At 41.2% G+C, this 22,678-nt stretch overlaps 1 protein-coding gene across 1 annotated transcript in view; it reads left to right on the top strand.

Moving 5' to 3' along the window:
- The window catches only part of LOC124776885 (transcription factor collier), a 491,431-nt gene extending 478,966 nt beyond the window's left edge, over positions 1 to 12,465 (top strand). The window contains exon 14 of the mRNA XM_047252075.1: positions 12,362 to 12,465. Coding sequence (XP_047108031.1) covers positions 12,362 to 12,465 — 104 coding nt within the window. The remainder of the gene's footprint in view (positions 1 to 12,361) is intronic.
- Positions 12,466 to 22,678: the final 10,213 nt, after the last annotated feature.

Genomic DNA, 22,678 nt, shown 5'->3' with positions numbered 1-22,678 from the left:
ACTACTGGCGCCAGTTGTTATTAGTAGGCAGCCTTGTAAGCGTCAGGATGGTCCAATGGTCATTGACACTTTAAAATGTCAGGAGGACGAGTCAAGATCAGGAGAAGGGCGTTGGGTACGAAGCACCAGTTCCCCCACACCTATGTAATCAGAAATGGAGCAATATAAACATCATACTTGATTTAGCAATAACTCGTGCAGTAGTGACTGGTGGCGTTTCGATGATGTGCGCTGACGCCGTGCAACAGAGCCTTTGTCAGTATAAGACAAGGCGGTGTGTTGGCCTACGCGGCCTTGCGAGCACGTCGCTACTTCAGGCGTTCCGTCTATGGCAAAGTGAGGAAGCGCCGGAAGGGGAGCCTCCAGCAACAGGTCAGCTTCGGGATGGACGCAGGTGTGGGCTGCGAACCCAGGAACCATCGGAGGTGTCCACGAGTCGGTTGTGACCCCAGTCGGATGGCACTCGTTCAGGTATCAGCAGCCTCAGGCCTAGGAGCCGCTGATGGACCGACAGATGGCAGAGGTGGCAACAATTTGTAGACGAGGCTTGGTGACGCATATCGGGCCGACATGTAGCGTGAAGTAGTTCACAGTGTTGGCAGCAGACCGCAACAGATACTGCTAGGTTGGAGCAGCTAGTATTTACATTCGCTCACCTCGGTTTTACGATCACAAAGCGCCACTTTTGGGCAAGTAGATAGCCCGAGACAGCACAGTGTGAGGTACCCCCGCGCACTCCAGTTAATACTGCTTTGTGATTGACAGAGTGAAGTAGTGCGGGGCGGTGTTGCCGGCGTGCAGCCAGCCAAGCTGCAGAAGGCGCTGCACGTACTTACAAAACAGATAACGCAGCAAACGCCAGAAAGAATTTTGATTAGGTGGCGTCTTGCCCCTGCCATTCATCTTGCTGAAACATCAGTCACAAAGCAATTTAAATCGGAGTATAGTGTCTTGTATTGTGCCATTTCAGCATTATTACGGCCCTCACAGTGGAATTTCCCAGGCAGCAGGCTGCTGCTGTTGCGGTGTAAAATAAAGCTAATAAGAAACAGAGCTGGAAAACCCAGAAATACGAGTATTATACTTCAATCTGGCCAAAAAGCTCTCTTGAGTGAAGTGCACTTGTAAGGCACTAAAAGTGTGGTCTGCGAGGTCAAATCAGTATCACGGGGATAATGTTTCCTTCAGGATGATGCAGCTCTGTGGAGATCGGTGTTTTATGCCTTGTCGACATGTTGTGGCGAAAATGAATTGAATTAAGGAATCAGTTGCAGCGTTTCTGAGTGATTGACGAAATTATACCGATGACCTTCTCACTCAAAAAGTTAGGATGAATGGGATAATTGTTTGAAGCTAAGAGAGAAAGAATGAGGTACCACTACGTCATAACACTGTGAGGATTGGGGCCGAAGCGTCAATAGCTTTGCATCTCGACCTGAAGCTGAAGAATTTTTGTGGCGTCATGAGAGTATGTGTTTTAGTGAGTAGCCCAAATTCGTGTTTCAGTGATGATAACCGTTCCCCTCTCTCATGCATTCTTTTCTAAAGGAGTTCATACGAAAAAGATTCAGTTCAAATGAGCGTGGAATTGAAAAACAGCCGAAGAGACCCAGAAGAGGAATTGCCATTTCATTTGATCCACCGCCCGCCAGATTCTACATCGAATGAACGGAAGAACTAGCTCGTTTCTAGCAACGGCCTACCATGCGTATCTCCAGCAAAAGAGCTTTCCACGTAACTGGTAAACGACATGGGCCCTTCCAGTCGTTAAGGACAATCGTACGACAATGACATCAATCTGTAGTAGGATTACGAAACATATTTGTGCTCGAATTTCGGGCTACTCCACTATATGAATCAATGTCGTTCCCATAAGAACTAATTCAACCGAGCGTGTGAAACTGGGATTGATCTACTTGTCTACTAGATCTATAAGGTTATAGGTTGCAGAGGACAAGGCAGTCTTTCATTTCCTGAAAGCCTTCCATTTAGCCTCGCAACATCGTCTTAAAAGACTGACTTTTGGTCTTCAACATAAAGAAATATAAGGTAATCGACGTAAATAGTTGAAATCAGCCGACGTCGTTCATATGACTATCATGATCAGAGACCAGACACTCGAAACAGTAGCAAACGTAAAGTGTCTGGCAGCCTTTCTACAGAAGAATTTAAAATGAAATGATCGTAGGAATCTCCCTGTATGGAAAGCATACAAAAGAACACAGAGAGAAATCTAACAAAAGAATTCCAAAGAGGAGTAATTCATCCACGAATAAAGAGTTCTACAAACAAATACAAATCGTTCGAGTACTTTTTGCGCATTGTAATTCGGAATGAGAGCCTTACCAAGCTAGATTAACAGAAGAGAAGAATTACTATTCACGTATGTTTTCAATCAACATGTGAACGTCACATAAATATTAAGCCAGTGCCTCTGAGAGACAAAAAAAAAAAAAAAAAAAAAAAAAAAGCAGACGATCGCTGTGATCCTTACTCTAAATTACTATAAATAAATTAAAAAAATAGAAAATGTTACTTAGTCTTATATCTAGAGGAATTCGCACGAGAGTAAAATTATACAGCGTGAATTACCTAAAACCTGCATCGTGAAGATTGCGGAAATGGAAAGTGCTATTCATGTGCGGTTTTCGCATAACTGATTAGTAGTAAGGGGCTCGTATCGTTAGCCAATTAACAGACTGTAATAATACTTAGAAAGTGAATTTTTTGTGCAAACTTACCCTTTTTTAAATAGAACAGTGCCTATTGACATTAACAAATTAAAAGTAGGTTAAATTAAAATGTCAGTGGTGTTCGTTGCAGGATACTAGAACGAGTCGTTTACGTTATATCGTATATACAAAGCTCCCACACCAACACACTAAAGAATAGCACAAGAGCATACACTAGCTATGTGGATTACGTACGGTAACGAGACAGTTGACTATCACAGGTTGTGTTCAAAATTACAACCGGCAGCCGCAATACACGCTTCCTGTCTAGAATGGAACGACTGCTGCACGCGTGCTAACATTTCAGCCGAGATGTCCGAGCTGGCTGCAGTAATACTTGTAGGATGTAGTTGGTATATTCCAGTGGACGGCGTCTGTCAACTTTCCCCACAGAAGAAAGTCTTCAGGCGTCAAATCCGTGGAACAGACCTGCCAAGGTACAGGTCCTTTGCGTCCAATCCAATGATTTGGGTGAAAACTGTAGTACTCCGTGCACTATGGGCGGACTGCCAACATGTTGATACCACAGGTTCCTTCTACTCAGCAGAGAAACATCTTATAGCATCCGTGGCAGAGGCTCTGTTAAGAGGCTGCGGTACTTCTGCCCATTTAGTGTTTTTGTCTATGAAAAACGGGCCTATGAGCTGATGCCACAAGACACGTTTACACTCCATCGACGCTAACGCTCCACTTGACGAAACCAGTGGGGACTGTCAGCAGAACAATAGCGCACGTTCCGGCGGTTTACCTGGCCATGATTGGTAAATGTGGCTTTGTCACTAAGCAAGAGTATTCAGTCTTAATTACCATGTACAGAAGTTAACACGATTCTCGTAATTGTTTCCATGCAGCTCTTGATGGAGAGCGATGTGATAGGGATGGAACTTATGTCGACGGAGAATGCACAGGACACTTACCTGACTCATGCCACTTCCTCGTGCGATTACTCGGGAGCTAGCGTTCGGATCAACTGCAACAGCAGCAAGAACATTAATTTCCCGCTCTTCTATCGTCAGCTTTTTCCTTCTGTTACGTTGTCTAGGTCCACACTACCACTGGTAACTGGTTAAAGAGGTTGATACATAACTGCCGAGGTGGTTGACGTCTGTTAAGATGCCTTGCCGCATACACCGTACAAGAACGAACTTCATTCTTCCTGCACTCCCCATACGCCATGAGCATGTCATCTTTTTCTGCGTTCATAAATACCATCGTCTGCTCATGACCTACTGCTTGGACTGTCACACAATAACTGATTAGCACGTCCCAATGCACTCAAGGAACACCTTAGCACATTGTAAGCAAACATAACAGCATCGTTCCAAAAACTACGCTGGTTGAATGGCACAAACAGTGTGTGTGGAAACTTCTCAAAATACGATATCTCATAACGACTCACACTAGAACCCTGCGACAAACACCACTGACATTCTAATTTACCCTACTTTTGTTTGTTAGTGTAAAAAGGAACTGTTCCATTTAAAATGTATATATTTGTATAAAAAATACGCTTTCTAAGTATTATTACAATCTGTTGATTGGATAATGATACGAGCCCCCGAATATCAATGCATTTTGTGAAAAATGCACTTAAATAGGATTTCCGCAATAACTGTGATGCTAGTTCTAGGTGATTCTACCCGTATTCGAGGAGCGTTCAATAAGTAATGCAACAAATTTTTTTTTCGACCGATTTCGCTTGAAAAAATGCGGATTTGCTGTAGGTGATCGTAGAGTATTTTCGCTAAAGCGGCTAGAGTTTCATGAATTTCTAATAGGTACCGCCGCTATAGGTAGCCTTCAAAATTGCGTCTGTAGCGGACGTGCATTCAGGGCAGAGAGCCGTCATTGAGTTTGTTTTCACGAAAAATCAGACCATCGCAGATATTCATAGCCTCTAACAGAATGTCTACGGAGACCTGGCAGTGAACAAAAGCACGTTGAGTCGTTGGGCGAAGCGTCTGTTATCATCGCAAACTTGTCCGATCTCAGGCGTTCCGGCTGGCCGCACGCAGCTGTGCAATGTTGGAACACGAGGGCACTCTCATTCGAGGTGACTGAAGGGTCACAAACAAGCGCATTGCTACTCAGCTGGATGGCTCTGCTGGTAGTGCTGTCGCACTCGTTCACCAGTTGCAATTACAAACTCTGAGTACATTGTGCCACCGTCAGGAAACTGAAGAAACGACTTCATCATTTTCGTCGTCACAAAAATGCAAGCGAACTACTACCTCTCCATGGCAAAGTCTGCTCACAAAACTTCAATGGACTGTTCTTTCTCATCCACCCTACAGCCCGGATCACGCACCTTTCGACCCTCATCTGTTTGGCACAATGAAGAATGTACTCCGCAGGAAGCAGTACATGGGCACACAGTAACATATCTTCGTCTGTGACGTGGATGAAGGGTAGGTTATTGATGAAGCAAGACTTTGGCTCTGACGTCGACCAGTAAAGTGGTACCGTGTGAACATACACACCCTCCCAGTAAGGTAGGGTAAGGCCGTCTCATTGAACGGAGATTATTTTGAAAAATGGGGTTTTGTGGTCGTAAGAGTAGGGAGTAATAGTATGTATTGGAATCCAGAATAAAACCAACCTACTTTCATAAAAACATGTGTTGCATTACTTATTGAACGTCCCTCCTAAATCTGGATTTACACAGGTGGGTGCTGATAATCCCTCTATCCGTGTACAACCCGTGAATGGAGCTGCAAGGGGGAAAAATGATTCTGGTACACATTGCGCGAGCACTCTCCTGCTTACACGCTAATTTGACTTGCGGAAGACAGGTCTAGACGTACACCACTCTTTCCGTTAACTCTATCACGCATGCATGTGAATTTTGTTTTAAATTAGCTATTTGTAAGTTTTATTTTGGTCTGTATTTCAGAGTTTTGCTAATGTCAGTGATACACAGTGATATAATGATAAGCGTTGTAGTTTGTATTGTAGAGCGAGTGGTCGATGTGTGTGGGTGGCGTGTCGTGAGCGTGCACCTTGGCTGTTCTAGTCTTGCCCGCGCCGGCGCCCGCCGGCTGTCAGTATGAGCAGAAAAGCGCGTTCGCGCCGGTCGTGCGCCCCAGTCCCAGCCCCACCCCCACCTGGCCGCCCCCGCACCTCGCCGTCCAGTGCTAGCCCCGCCGCGAGCCGCTCGCGGTGAGTACCCTGCCTGTCGGCCTGACTGACTGCTATGCGCACGCTACCGCTTCTCCTCTGTCCCTCTCACCTCTCCCGTAGCAGCTACAAGCTTCTCACAGGGTAGGTTGTCCTGAGAAATAATTGTTTAAGAAAAAATTTCGATGCGTTTCCGAGTTAATAAGCACTGAAGTTAGCCAGACAGGCTGTTGCAGGCGTCAGTTCAAGTGTCCCACCGGAGACGGTGTCGCCAAACGTGTTCTTCAGACTCATTAAGCTATGTACATGCTAAGGTCTTGTAATAGCCACGTACATTTACAAGCCTGTTGAGTCTACATGACTCACTTCATACGCACTGACGATAGTTATACTGTATCTTAAATCTAGAGCTTCAGTAACGGATTGGATCACGGCTGTTTGCTGACTTCCTTCCTGTTTGAGTTACATCACGGTCGCTGTGCACAGCGGTTGCAGTGGAATGCAACCTGATGAATATCACGTCCGCTGCTCCTTAATACCTTCGTCTTTGTTCGGCTTACTCTTAATCCGCGTTCTGTGCTCCTTGCACTGTTCGTTCCTTTCAGCAGGACCTGTAACTCTTTCTCTCTTTCACAGAGGGTAGCAGTGTCAACAGCGAAGCTTACCATTGATATCCTTTACCACGAATTTGAGCTCACCTTTGACTGTTCCTTCATTCCTGCTTCGATATACACGCCGAACAGCAGAGCAGGAAGGCTGAGTTCCCTCCTCAGCTTAAGCCCTTTTATATCAGAGCACTTCTTTCTTGGTCTGCCATTCTTGTACATCTCGTATGTTACCCATCTTCCCCTACGGTGTATACTTATTTTTCTGAGTATTTCAAACATTTTACACCACATTACATTCACACGAATGCGTGGTATGTGTTCTTTCGGACATGTCAGCTGCATGGGGACTTTAAGAACAATCAGTGGCGACGAATTAAAATGTGTGATTCGGCTCGATGGGCAATTAATCCACAACCTTCAGTGCGGATGCACAAGTATTTTTGAGCTCGTGCGGGAATCTCAGATTAGCGAGCATGGAGGACATGATAGGCGGCGCTAGATGAAAACTTGGGTCGCCTGGGAGGCGTGCTGAGATAGTCTGCGCAAGTGTGATAATCCCTGTGCCTGGATGGCACAGTGCTTCATACAGCTGCCAAGTAAGCACGAGATTCCAGGTTCGAATCCCGGTTAGCCACATATTTTCACTCATCGCCGCTGATTCCACACGAAGTCCTGATGTTGCTGACGTCAGTTGCTCCTTCCCTTCCCTTCCCTTCCCTTCCCTTCCCTTTCCTTTCCTTTCCTTTCCTTTCCTTTCCTTTCTCCCCCTCCACCTTCAGTTTACATAACGACGTTACGTTGCTGGATGACTTCTATGTTTCAGTAAATTATATGAAACTGCTAGATTTTTTTAAACTCTTGTCTGTCTGTATGATGCTTTTACCTTTCTTAAAGTCAAATTGTTACCATTTACTGTGTTCAAGAAGTTTGGGACGATTCGATATTAAAAGTCTAAACGAAAATCTTCCATTTCGAGCGTCAGTAAGCCACTGAACGTTATTTTTTATGTTGTCGTTTAACATGAATTCCACATCAGGTTTCTTAAAGTGAAATATCACAATTCTCACAGGTTTTCGGATTTGAGATAAATTGTCGAATGGCTGGTGAGTTTCGTGTCAGACGTAAGAGAATGTGCAATATCCAATAGAACAATCATTTCAGTTTATCTCTTGTACATAGTCACTGTAGTCTTTGGCTACGTTGTATTATTGGTGAAACAAATATCATACAGTTAGAAAGCAAACTGCAACTAAACTAAATATGTTGACATTTAATTTCGGAAACGTGTGTAGTTTAAGTTTGTTATCGTCATGTCATAGTTTAGTTACATCACTTTACTTTCCGATGATTAAACTGAAACAGGATGTGTCGTTACTGAACTGATCAGTAAAGGTCATTTCTTACAGAGTCACAAAGATATGATAAACCACAAGTGGGAACCTCCTAAAAGCGTGGGCACAATTTGTAACAACGCTGGAATTTCGTAGCGGCTCTTTTCCCTATATTGATTACCTTCTCGTATTGCCCCTAAGATATTAAACTGAAGCGAAAACTTCGTAATAAATCAAAGCATAAAAAATGGTTAATTTGAGAAAATGTACATTCTTTCGCATTCAGATTTATCGTGTAATTATTAAGTCATTAATTTGTAAAAAGTACTTTTTAATAAATGACGCAGAATTGCGTTCTAATCCTGAACGTACTCATTACATTATGTTTTAAAGAGTTTTGTTGCCACTATTATTACTAATCGTTTAAACGAGCCGTTTTCACTGTTATTTATGAAATATCGACAGAAATATCACTAACCAGTACTGTTCAGTATTTGTAGTCACAATCGATGCACTTGCAACTGTTCACACTTATATCCTGTTGGTCGCAACACATGATCGACTTGTTCATAAAATAAATAATCACTTGACACTCATGTTTTGAATTTCATACACTGAGATTCGAAGTACTTTATATTTCACACTAATAACTTATAGTAAATTACAAGAGCATTTTGCGCTAACAACGTAGAAAAAGCATACTTTCCCTCCCGTATCCTCACTCGCTAATACGAGCAATTCTGGCGGACGACTTTAATTTAAGAATAAAAACTGAAAATTTTCTTCTCGTGTTTAACTATTTCTACAGTGATAGACGCCATGAACTTACTATTTCGTACCCGTACAATTTCTGACACAATCCAGTATTAAGATCTCCCTAAAATTAAATGCTTTTGTAGAGGGAAATTTCTGTTTGAAATTTTGTTGGTCAGTAATTTACGTATCCGGGCACAATAATTGCAGTTGGAGAAAACGGAGCTTAAAAACGGCCATGCCTGATTATCAGGACTCGAAGCCGGTTTTCCTGATTTTCGCTAGCACCCGCCTTACCGTTAGACTATCCATGCACGCCTGTCGACAAGACGCACTTTCTCGATGTCACTTCAAATTTCCACTTATATCCAGCGGTTTCCTCATAGAGGAAAATGTCAATCCAGGTCCGAGACTTTGTTCTGTACAAATTTTCAGTAGGTACTTCAGAAGAATATCAATGCAGCTATTGCAGTAAGCAGATCTTTTCACGTAAATCTTTGATTACAGTAATGAATTAAGGATGGATCTGTCTTTTTGCAAGTACATGAATTATTGTTCTGCTTTCACACCCAAACATGTATTGCCACAGTTATGGTATCCTGAGTGGGTTTCTTTCTTTTCTTTTCCTGAAATACATACACACAGATTACGTTTAGCTTAGATTTTGTTAATATTTAAATTATACACGCACATTATATTTTATGTTACATTGTGTGTGTCCTGTGGCTGCCAACCGAAATTAGCCGCAGGTCTAAATTAGTACAGCATATCATCTGTGAGCACGAGAGGTATTAGAAAATCGTCTACATTGCATTTTTGTTTATAATCCAAACTTTGAAATGAATATTCAGCTAAAACAAGTGGCATACGTGCGTTTTTGGCCATACTGTTGTAGTATTCGGCTATTCCTCAAATACGCCAAGTTTATTTTTATGTGCCAAACGTGTTTTTGTGTAGTTGAGTTGAATAATGGACATCGGTTAAAGTTTTGTGATGCTTAGGCACGGAGAACTGTTTCGTGTAGCTTATTATTCAAATAACACGAAACTTTTACCGATGTAGACACGTCCAGCTCAACTACACAAAAGCACGTTTGTTACACAAAAATACACTTGGCACAGCTCAGGACTAGCGAAATACTACAATAGTGCGTCCTGAAACAGGCGCATACCACGAGTTTTAGCTGAACATACATTTCAAACATTGGATTATAAACGAAAATTCAATATAGACGGTTTTCTCACATCTCTCATGTTCACAGATAACATGGTGTGCTGTTTACACCTGTGGCTAATTTCGGTTGGCATCAACATAGACACAATCTAAAATAAAAGTAAAGTGCATTTATAGTTTAAATAACAACCTAAGCTGGTGTATCATATATCGTAAGCTAAACATAAGCTTTACATATGTATTTCAGGAAAATGAAAGAAAAAACACACAGCGGACGCCACAACTGTGGTGCAAAACTTTTGGATATTAAAACAAAACAAAAAAATTGTGTACTTGTAAAAAGGCGGATACATCCTTAATTCATTATTATTTTTCTGCAAGCATGGAAACTCAAAACTCCAGTATGATAGTCTCTGATACATGTTAAATATATATACAACAAAAAATAAATTTGGAAGCATCGTATTTGTAAGGGTTAAAATACTCACATTACATTTTTATGATCTCACATATTAACTGATTTTTCTGTTAACGAAGCAGGGTACAATAAGCAGCAAACAACTCCACTTCCACATCATGACCATGGGTTTCAGATGATTATATTACATTTCAGTTCAATTTCAGCATGCATGTTGGCGGGCGAACACTGCATCAGTACTCTACAGTATGCCATTTCTGTGTTGCCGAATGTTTGAGAGAAAATCGATAACTGTTATCCTGCAATATTTGCATTTTTGTTGCCGCTGATGGGCTGCAACGTTTCGAGTGCCCGCCTGGGTTGACGACTGCATTTTTGCGAACAGTACTCCAATGACTGACCTCGTCGTCTTCGCGAGACACCTTGGACGGTCATCCAAATGTATGCTTGCTACCTGGACTGTATTCTCGTTGAAATCCAGGCAACGGCTATGCGCTTAAGAAAACCGTTCACAGCTTTTCACGAAGGCGATTGCGTCAGTCGTAATCAGTGCGCAAAAATACAATTGTCAATACGAAATGCCACTGCCCAGTTGTTAGTTATGTAAACTTTTTATGTAACTTTTCTACATGTAAAATACTGATTATTCCTTTTTTTAATCTTCTACTCGTGTAACGTGTGCTTTAGATATCGTATTCAGCTTCTGAGCAAAACTGACCGTTGGTTGGCGCATCTGAATAGGGTCGTGAAACAAAACTAAAATGTTAATGAAATGCTGAGTTTGAAATAATGAAAATTATTCTAATTAAATGCCAAAAGAAGCTAGTCTTGTCCTCATGGAAAACTATCTGACACTAGATTCTGATGATGATGGAGAGGGTTGTATGGGCGCACGACGGTAAGGTCTTTAGCGCTCTCGATTCTGAAGTACATTATGAAAGTTACGTAACATGAAGTGCAATGTCTGACTTTAAAGATCCACGGAAGAAAATAACTATTGAATATTACTTTCACAGTTCCCTGCAAATTAATCTGCATACTTGGTAGAAGACATGAAAATTCTGAAGACGTACTGCTTGCCCACAAGAATACAAAATGAGATCACAGTTGAAAGAAAAGTCTTTTGCTCGGCACGCTGTTTTGTGTCTGGTGTAGGTGTACCGATGTTCTCGAAAGCAAACTGAAATCAGAAAAATGATCTATTCTAAATTTTTCTTAGCTTGTCAGAAATAGTCTGTTGCTACGTGTGACGTAATGTGCAATGCACACACGATAAAATATTTTACACTTTACTAAGAATGATAGAGGAGAGCTATACTTTAAAGAAAAGCGTTCTTGAAATATTAATCTCTTGTTACTGACAATAAAAGACTGTACAACATAAGAGGACTAACAATTACGAAATTCTCTTATAACAAAAATTACAGACACTTCACCTAATTGCCGGCCGATGTGGCCGAGCGGTTCTAGGCGCTTCAGTCCGGAACCGCGCGACCACTGCGGTCGCAGGTTCGAATCCTGCCTCGGGCATGCATGTGTGTGATGTCCTTAGGTTAGTTAGGTTTAAGTAGTTAGAAGTTCTAGGGGACTGGTGACCTCAGATGTTAAGTTTCATAGTGCTCAGAGCCATTTGAGCCATTTTTTTCACCTAATTGCTTTATTTGTGGCATAATGAAAACAAGGAGATCAAATTAACGCAGATTATGAATCTCATTAATTATGTAAGGGATAAAGATTTCCCTCAATTGATAGTTTTGACAGACAAAAATTTCATTGTTGCACCTGCTTGGGTTACCTTTAAATATTCCTTCAAAAATCTTCTTCGTCAATACAACCAATGAGATAGATTTATAAACAAGTGTTAATCTCCATAATAAAGTAGTCCAGAGAATTTCACCCAGATGCACAAATATCACAACTCCAGTTCTGAAACTCAACTGTTCGCTATTATGCCTCTAATAAGAGTTTCCCAGCGCTGCAAAACTGACGCGACCAAGGGCACCACAGATTACATTAAACACTGTCAAGGGTCTTATCCACTACTCGTGCAGCGCGCTCATGAGTCTTCGTCCTAGTAGAATAAAAGTGAATTATTTACAGTGGCATGAAACATATGAAAACCTTACAGCTCTACCGGCAATTTTGCCCTGTCGGTATGCTTCACGAAACTATTTAGGTTGTAGACTGGATGTGGGAGTGACGGGAGCGTTGCGTGCCCTTTTGTTGCAGGAGTGGGAGGCCTGGCATCTCCGTTCGCCACGATGAACCCGTTCGGGCTGTCCACGTGCAACTCGCAGTCGTACAGCCCGCTGCTCAGCTCGACGGGCAAGTAGCACCCGCACCCGCACCAGCACGCCGACCACTACGAGGGAGCCGCGGCCGCCTTCTAGCGGCTGCGCACAGTGCCCCGAGGGATACACCCGGGAGTGTGCCCGTGACTGCGCGCGTGTGCCCGTGTCCGCCGTCTCTCGTGTTCGAGTGCGACTCTGTCAAAGCCACGAACGACTCTTCAGCAACGAACGTACTTCATTGTTCCAAGCCATATAGACCTTTTTTATTTGTTCTGACCAAAGGAGTTCTAGTTCATAGAAACATTGACTGTTAATAAAAAAAATGTGATACGTTATTTTACGGAAAAAATCATGAAAATATGCATATCCTATTTCCAGTGATTGTAGTTCGCGGTAAATTCACGACATCAGTTGGGTAAGAAGAGAGTAGAGAGTATTTTTCAACTGTTTTTTCTGCACAACATTTGACGTATTCGGAGAGATCTTACCAAAATTCCTGTACTGTTGTATTTCAGTGACCAACGAGAATCTGTTGATTGAAGTAGGAATGAAGATAGAAACTTTACTTCAAATTTCCTGTTGAACGAAAGACTTGTTTTAATAGTGTCTACAGAAAATGATCAAAATTGTATATTTTATGTATATTTCGGTTTTTCGGCAAGGCCTATGCTAACACATAAAATAAATACATATCGCTTCCTGCTGGGAATATTACATTGTTGATATATTCAAAGGGACAAGAGAAAATATTAAGCTCGAGAAATCTAAAGTACCAGATATATGACCTTCCTCACATAATCTTACTAGTTTTGTACAATTTGTGAATATTTCAATTCTTGTATGAAGGTTAAGAAAGATATGTATACAATTTAGTGACGGGCATATCCTTTTGCCAGTGCACTTAATTAGCTGAGTGTGCCGCTCTCAGTAATACTTCTTGTACATAGTATAAGTATAGATTGTAAGTAATGAAGGAACCTACAGTGACCATACGTGTCTTTTTCGGGTAAAAAATAAAAACAGTTTCAAACGCAGTTCTTCCACTTCGGGAAAACTGCAAGCTACAAACATGTATACGATCTCATTCTTTGTAATATAAACTTTTACAGCATTCTGAAACATCAGTAAAAAAGTAGTACGTTTATAAATTTTAATCAGTGCAAAAAATCTTTCGGATGAATCACTTCAAACTGTTTACCAGTGAACAAGAAACCAATGATTTTGTATACAACCGTTACTGGATGCCACTCCTTGGCAGTCAAGTGTGTACATTATTTTATCTGATGCTGTAAATGTCTGTCTTAAGTACCACTAATATGATTCGTTTGTTTATGTGGCCTGTTCAGTAGGAAACATTCCGTGGAGGAATCATTGAGTTAAAATCGTCTTCAAAATACTGTTTTAAAGCTGTTACCGGTTCATGTTCTATAATCAACAGAAGTTTAGAACAGAAATATGAAACGGCACTAAGACATTGACAGGTCAACAGTAATTTTAGTTTCTGTCTGTAATTGCTGCTACAGATCTTAGGTCTGTGTTCAATACCAAATAAGCGTAGCTGTCTTAATTTTATTGGCGTATTAAAAGATGGATTTAATTCAGTGTCGGAAGCAACTTAAGAAGAGTGGCAGAGCCTTCTCGTCATTTGAAATATGTCTACTATCTGTATTCACCACCGAATCAAGATTTTTCTGTCATTTGTTATTTTAATGTACAAAAGGTTTGCCTTCTTTAATTTCCTCCGCACCTACTATACCTCAAACAGAGCGTCAAAATGTCGACAGATGTGTGACAGCAACTTTGTTTCAATCACTGTACAATCTTAACTGTCTGTTGAACTAATTATTTATGTGTTCCTTTGTGATCCTCTAAAATATATTTCTGAATTTTATTAAAATATCGGTGTACATTATCAGAAAAGCTTTTTCTTTCAGTCCCTTCAACGAAACACATGTTTTATGCAATGGACGGAAACATTTTACAACTATTGCAAAACTTTTACAGATCACACAACACCACACTGAAAGGAACATATCTTGATAAATAAACTAGGAAACCGGAAAAAGCATTGAGTTGATAGAATCAGACTTAATTCTCGTATTTAAGCACCCTTCCATTGATATTACTATCGTGGAGGACGTACAAGATTTTAAAATGAAAATAGAATCATTATTCAGTATCGGTAGTACCGACATTCAACAGATGAACATGTGAATCAGGTAATTGAACGTTAGCTAGCTGTTTACAGATAATACTTTCATTTAAGCAACATGCACATTAAATTATAGGAAACAGCAGCGCGTTTTATCACAGGAAGTAGATAGTAATTTGAACGAGCTGCAGTTGAGGTTATACCTCTTTACCTATATATTCAAAAATTTCTGCCCACAAGTTTGACTGCAGAGGCTTTAGTATTCACTTCTTACATTGCTACTACGCATAACTGATAGAAATTCTGCACACTATATCAATACAACTTCTGCAATTTCTTTTTCAGCAATTAAATATTGCTTTATGGATGGCAAAGATAATTTAAAATATCATGTTTACAAAACAATCATTGCAGCATCAGATTCGCCTAAAATTCGTAGGCAAAATTTTATATATATATATAACGTTTACCTGGTATAAGGATATACAGAACGGCGGCGAGCAGAGGCCTCAAAATACGCTGATAAGAGTTTCGAGCTCTGAAACGTCTAAACGTGTAGTGAATCAGACATTTTACTAAATTTTCCTATAATTCTGTAAAAGGTTATTTAAAGCCCAACCAAGAATTACAAAACAGAACTGACGATGATTTCCAAAGCGCAGATGTGTGATATTCAGAAGCACTCACCCACGAATTTACGAGTAATACAGAGGACAGTTTTTAAATCTCTTTTATCCATTAGTTATGCATGTACTCTTAAAAACTTCAACATCGTTCAGACAGTGAAATTATATATGGAAGAAATATCTCTTAACATTTAGGTCAGAATCGGTAGTGTTCACATTTCAAATTTAAAAACTTATATTAACTGACTTGGTGTCATAGAACTACACTGCGTGCACTTTCCACAGTAACTACATAATGTGACATTCATTCAGCAGAATAATTCTGATGGACGGGAGGTATGCAAAGTGTACAGTACCAAGCCCAGCCACTGCTATATGTGACGTGTTCATTAGTAGGTACGCAGTCAGCTGTGAACACAGTCCATTATGGTGATGGAAATCAAAAGTATACACTCAGATCATTCTTGTCCAATAGTTGCACTGAAGGACTTCCCATTTTACTTGTAAAAACCAGAGTCACTAGTCGAACGAAATGGGCTATATTCACACGACCCACAAAGCCAGTAAAACTGTTTTGAACCATTTGTTCGTAAATCACCATACAACAGAATATCAAGTCCCTGCCAATTACAAACCTGCTCTTCAGTTGCTGTAATGTTTCCCAATGTTACGAGGTTGTTGTCAAACGCGTCTGCCTGGTCAGTGACCTTGTCCGTATTCTTAATTGGTTAATAGGGTTCATTGGTCACTCTCAGATTATGTTTGCAGATCAACCATTTTGGACAATCATCGATGATTTTTTAGTGACTTTGTGTTATCCCACGAGCTACTAGAACTCTATAGCAATCCAAAAATTACCAAAATTTTTGCAGTTGCAGAGGCAGTCGAGATGTCCTGCCTAAAACCAAACTCGTACCCGCGAAAAGTGGGAGTCAAGCCCCCCACCCAGCCATACAGATTTAGGTTTTGCTTGGTTTCCAAAAATCATTTAAGGCCAGTACCGGCTTGGTTCCTTTCGAAAGGAAATGTCTGCTTCCTTCCCCCTCATTATCCTTTCCGATCTTGTGCTCCGTTACTAATCATCTTGTCACTGGCGGAACAGAAAATCTCAAACCTTATTTCTTCGCCCAAATTCCAGCTGACGCGGGCTGAGGTCACTGAGCCCCATGTTTATCAGAAGACGGTCGCTGTAGAGGCTCTCCTGAATCTTGCTTATATTCCAGTCATTGTGACTGATCGTACCGCAAGATACTTACAAGAGTGCCACTTTGGACGGGAACTATATAGAAAGAAAATTCGCGCAAGTGATGGGACGACGTACAAAGAGTAAAGTGCCTAGTATAAGTAAATTGATAATAGTATAGAAAGTGCAGTGTGTTAATATCATCGGCAAAGGGTAGGTAGAGTTGGGTAATTGGTCAAACTGTATGATGCTCATGTTCACCATTTTCAGAACGAAAACTTCGTCACTCTTTTCACAATTGGGTCTTATATCAGATTTATTTACAGTTACGAATACTCGTTTGTTGTTCTAGCTACCGCTGACTGCTACACTACCTGTGCCTAACTTCAGCTACAACTTGGTGCTTAAGTCAGGTTTGTTTACAGTTGCTGTCCTAGGTATTACTAGCTACCAAATCGTCTAAAAACTTGCATGTCATTACAAATTAAGGCGCATAGATATTCTTCTTGTGTTCGTGAAGTCGTTTGTTAGAAAGGGCGTAATGGAACTTCTAGGGCGCCTGAATGCGAAAAAAGTGCACTTTACACTTGTCGTCATATTTCACACTTTTTTTAATTGCCTACAGAACATGTGCTGTATAATAGTGAGTGTCGCCCATTGAGAGACATCAGTGTTTCAATTTCCGAAGTGTATCGTTGTTTCCAGCAGAAATTTTCACTCTGCAGCGGAGTATGCATTGATCTGAAACTCCCTGGTAGATTAAAACTGTGTGCCGAATGAGAACTGGGACCGGGGACATTTCTCTTTGGTTTCAATTGGCGCAAACTCCACTGCAGAGTGAAAATTCATCCTAGAAATAATACTATAGGTTGTGAATAAGCCGTGCCCATGCCATTACGGAGCCACCACCAGCTTGCACAGTGCCTTGTTGACAACTTGGGTCCATCGGTTCGTGGTGTCTGCGCCACACTCGAACACTGCCATCAGCTCTTGCCAACGGAACTCGGGACTCATCTTTTCAGGCCACAATTTTCTGGTCATCTAGGATCCAACAGATGTAGTCACGAGCCCGGGAGAGGCGCTGGAGGCGATATCGTGCTGTGAGCAAAGGCACTCGCGACGGTCGTATGCTGCCATAGCCCATACACACCAAATTTCGAAGCACTGTCTTGACGGATATTCGTCGTAAATCCAACACCGATTTCTATGGTTATTTCACGTGGTGTTGCTTGTCTGTTATCACTGAAAACTCTATGCAAACGCCACTGTTCTCGGTCGTTAAGTGAAGGCTCTAAATGGCTCTGAGCACTATGGGACTTAACGTCTGAGGTCATCAGTCCCCTAGAACTTAGAACTACTTAAACCTGACTAACCTAAGGACACAACACACATCCATTCCCGAGGCAGGATTCGAAACTGCGACCGTAGCGGTCGCGCGGTTCCAGACTGAAGCGCCTAGAACCGGTCGGCCACTCCGGCCGGCGATAAGTGAAGGTGGTCGGCCACTGTGTTGTCCGAAGTGAGAGGTAACGCTTGAAACATGGTATTCTCGGCACACTCTTGACACTGTGGATTTTGGAATACTCAGTTCCCTAACGATTTCCGAAACGGAATGCCTCATGCGTCTAGCTCCAACTACCATTCAAAGTCTGTTAATTCCCGTCGTTTGGCCATAATCACGTCCGAAACCTTTTAACATAAATCTCCGGAGTACAAATGACGACTTTGCCCGTGCACTGCCCTCTTATATCTCTGTACGTGATACTAACTCCATCTCTGTATGTACATACCGCTATCCTATGACCATTGTCATCTCAGTGTTTATCTGACGTATGCCGGTATATGGATGCACAACGTAATAGCTTACAGCTTCCCTTTTGAGACAGCCAATGAGGCTATAAAACAGGTGGTTGTACCCTTCGAAACTTGTTGCAAATACAAGTCCACCATCCGATATTTTAATGTATTTAATTGTGGGGGAATTGTGCGAATAGATTTGGAGGAACACTTTTCCTCTTCCTTAAACTTAAATGGTTCCAAGGATCTCATTATATTCGAGGGTCAACCCTACATGTGTGTGGCATGGTGTGGTTTAGCCCACCTACTGGTACGTGGCTAGTGCCCAGCTACCATGCGGCCAGTCAGGCGCTCAGCTCTTGCAAGGAATTTCGGAAACAAATTTCGCAGACAGACTCCTCCTACACAACCCTTTCATTTAGGCCTCTCCCCCCCCCCCCCCCCTCTTTAGCATTGGTGGAGGTTGACTACGCTCCCGCAACATCAGGACACGAATCCATCGTCAAAACAACCGCTGACCCAGCCTTCTGCTGCCACTACAGTTAGTTCGCCCTTCACTACCTCGACAGCCATCGCCACTTCTCCTGCAGATCCAAGACCTAGCAGGTGAAGAGAGATATCCAAAATGTATATTCCTCCGAAACATCGTTCTCTTTTGAACTTAAAATTTCGTCAAAATCAGGTGGCCTCACAAACGCGATCCTCTACATCGACGCTGCTTAGGAGGAAGTTTCGGGTCACCGCACACTCCAGTGTAAAGTGAAAATTCTTTCTTGAATCAGGTCGACCAATCCTATGTATCTGTCTTTATTTTTCTTATGTCTTGCTTTCATTATCAATCGTAACGTCAGAGGAGCATGGCTGGTGCCTTTATCTTTCTGAAGACCGAAATGATTATAATGCAGTATATCCCGTTTTCTTCTCTATTCTTCTGTATATTATTCTTGTTAGCATCCCTGAGACGTTAAGCTGATGGTGCGATAGTTCTCGTTCTTATTTGCCATTGTTTTCTAAGGGACTGCGTAGATGATATTTCCCCCGAAAATTTGACGATATGTATCCAGACTCACAGATTCTACACGCCAATTTGAATAGTCGCCTGGTTACCATTCTCCCAACGACTTCAGATATTCCAAGGGAATGTTCTTCCTTTCACATTATCTGATTGTGGGTTTTCCAAAGCTCTGTTGTACTCTGATAAATACTGGATCTCCAATGCTTTTCAAATCGACTTTCATTCCTTCCTCAGTCACGTCATCAGACGTGTTCTCATCTGGTAGATGACTTTACTGTACCCTTTCCACCTACCCGCTCTCTTCTTTGCGCTTAACTGTGGAGTTCCCATTGCACTCTAAATGTTGTCGTCTCCTAGAGGGAAGAAGGGGGTTTTTGGATAAGTCCGCAGTTTCCGAGCGGATAGGGCCAAATGCAAAGAGACGAACTTCCAGCGATGATTGCTCGGACCAGCACCAAACACTGTCACAGCGTACTTATGAGGGGCCCTGATTTTGGGACTCGAATGGTAGCAGCCGGAAACTCAAGGAACTCAGTGGTCTGAATAACACTATTTACCTGCATTCGTTTATCACTCTGAAGGCTAGTTCTAAAGAGAGCAAAGGCTGCAACTGGTTGCACAACAGAAGTCAGTAGTTGAGTCCGTAGCATAAGAACTGACAGAAGTAGCAATCACTAGCAAAACTATAATGTACGAATTTTGAAAGCAACACTGCAAGTGTGAAAAAAAAAAAACAGGCATGTCAGAGCTACCCGGTGGCTGGAGACGAGTGACACGCAGTTAGCGTCGCAACAGCCTAATTGAGAACTCCCCTGAATGCGAAACATATGGGTTTTTAAAGGATTCTAGCGGCACGCTATTTGTTCCTACCTATAGTGGTCCCGCCAGTCCACAGGCACTTTGCAAGATTCGGCCAGTCTAACGTCGGGCTCTGCGACTCCCCAATGCCTCGGTCGACCACGTTCAGGTCCTTTTCCGGTTCCTACTGCATAGGTTGGAATGTTTCGGGCTTCTATATTAACAAGGTTTGGTAGCAACAGCACTCATCTTAAAGCTAAACGTCACTACCCAGCCTATTACAGCCAAGAACAACAGTGTTTTATGTCACTTGGCCCCGCGTTGTGCTAAGTCCGCGCTGTTGCTGCAGTTTTAACCATTTCCCATCTCACTCTAACCTGTGTAAACTCACTGAAATTGCAGTTCTCAGGAACAAGTATGAAGCTCGCTGCCTATGCTAAGAGGTGTCTGTTTGTGGCCATCTTGTATTGTGCCGCCTTACAAAGGCGTCTAGACGGCAGACTGAGTTACCAGTTACATCTTTGAAGTGAAACATAAACTCTGGGAAAGCTGCTCAGAGCGTCTGCGATTCACAGGGAATTTCCATTATTGTTTACCCCTCATAACTAAACTCTAACACATTTGTCGGCTCTCCCTTTGTCTCGTCAGAATGTCAATTGACAATCTGGCTTCCGTTACGGTTAAAACATCTTAGTTCTAAAAATGACGTTATATATATTCTTGATCAATCACTTTGATTCTATTTACATCTTGCACTCTGTAAAGATCATTTTCCCTCCACTTCTGCGTACACATTTAAACATGAATATAAATCGTTATTTCATTTTTCACAGCGTATACATATTCATAAAAACAGCAGTATAAATCATTCGTTAAACAGTTTTGTTTTCCACATTGTCAGTTCATTTTTTCTTTATATTATATGTGCATAAATACCTCATAACAGAAAATCGCAAGTCATGATCACAATAATAATTCTGAAAGAGAACACATATCCCTAAAAGATCATTGTGTAAATTTTCCCCATGTGATTCACAATACTAATTTCTTACGTACTAAGGTAGTTTTGCAGTGTCTTGTATTATCTTTGACATCTGTATGGAGCTGGCATAGGTAACGAGGTTGTTTCCTCATTGCGTACAAACGAAATGAGCTTTCATCACAATCTTCACTATTTCCGCTGCTTATAGAAAGATACTTAAAACAATCTTTAAAATATTTGCAGTTTCTGCACAACTACAAATGAACATAACAGTAAATATTACTACTCCTAGGTAAGACCAGAACGAATAATGATACCAAGGCATTTCTGAAAAACTATGCTGCTCTTGAAAAGCTATTTCCTCCTCTGTTTTTTATATTTTATGACTTGCTACTTTATGGTCGCCTGAATTTTGTATTATTTGTTCCAACGGCATGTGTAACTTTAACTAAGAGCTTTTCCTCTTTTCCCTGTTTATTATACAGCAATCAGTTTCCATGTTTAAACCTGGCACTATGTACTGGTCACATTGATTCTTATTATTTTTTGGACTATATTAACACCTGCTTCATGTCCTTTGCATTTGCCATAAAATGTTATTTTCCTTGTACGTTTGAGCAGTACATCTGTTGGCTTGTTGTCGTTACACAAAATTGTCAAGCCTTCCTCTTTCGGAGCAACAAATAACCATTGGTCCAGATACTGTCATTTAGTTTCACAAACTTCTAAATACAACCCTTGGGAATTTCCATTACTGGTTGCAATATTATAGCTTCACACGTTTCATGAGCATACACGGACATTAAAACAAACTTTGCTTACAAATTTTCAGATGCAATCAATCTCTTTACATAGTTGTTTGTTATTCAGTTTTCACAGTGTCGGCTGGATTCATCAGTTGACAAATCTTTCTCTTGTTGTGTGTACATGAATAAACTGTCACCTCCATCAGCTCTGGAAGGTAAAGGTAATATCCTGTACAAATTAAACTGACATAAAGGCATAAACATCAGTTATGTGTAATAACTGGTATCCGCTCTGATCTATGAGAGCAATTGAAAACTTCTTGTCTTTGACATCAACTGAAATTAAATGTAAGTATTTAACTATTTGCACTAGATTAACTATGTAAGATTCCAGTATTAGTTTCTGTGCATTTAGTATGATAGAAATTAACATCTTATATTCTCTTTCAAACTCAATGTATATCGAGACCAGTAACTGTGCATTACCAGTAATGCTGACAGATGAGTGTTTTATCTTCTGATAAGTACTGTTAACACTCTCATTCATGTAACTATGGAGCTTTTCAATGTTTTCAATAATCATTTTCTCGTTACGTGCAAGATACTATATGATTGAAACTCATCAAACTTACCTTAACTACTGTCACTTGCTCCTTGGTCAACATAAGCAATTACCGCTGTTCATTTTCAGTTAAATTTACCTTTGATTTGAAATATGAGGCATTCTGTTCATCTAATGCCTCAAACAATAACATACCAATTTCACCCACACAGTTAAAGACACCTCATTTCCTATTGTTCCCATGTCTTGTTAACTGTCCAATTAGGCCTTGCAAATTCCTCATCTTTTTCGCATACAATTCTAAGGCTCTCTTTACAGCTGCTAATTTTTGCTCACATATTCCACAGCTTGTTAATTTCTGTTTACAGTATCCTACAGATAAATTTACCAGTCT

The sequence above is a fragment of the Schistocerca piceifrons genome, chromosome 1, assembly GCF_021461385.2.
Source record: "Schistocerca piceifrons isolate TAMUIC-IGC-003096 chromosome 1, iqSchPice1.1, whole genome shotgun sequence".
In the NCBI taxonomy this organism is placed as follows: domain Eukaryota; kingdom Metazoa; phylum Arthropoda; class Insecta; order Orthoptera; family Acrididae; genus Schistocerca; species Schistocerca piceifrons.
The sequence above is the reverse complement of the archived record's forward strand: the minus strand, read 5'-3'. Positions and strand labels throughout refer to the sequence as shown.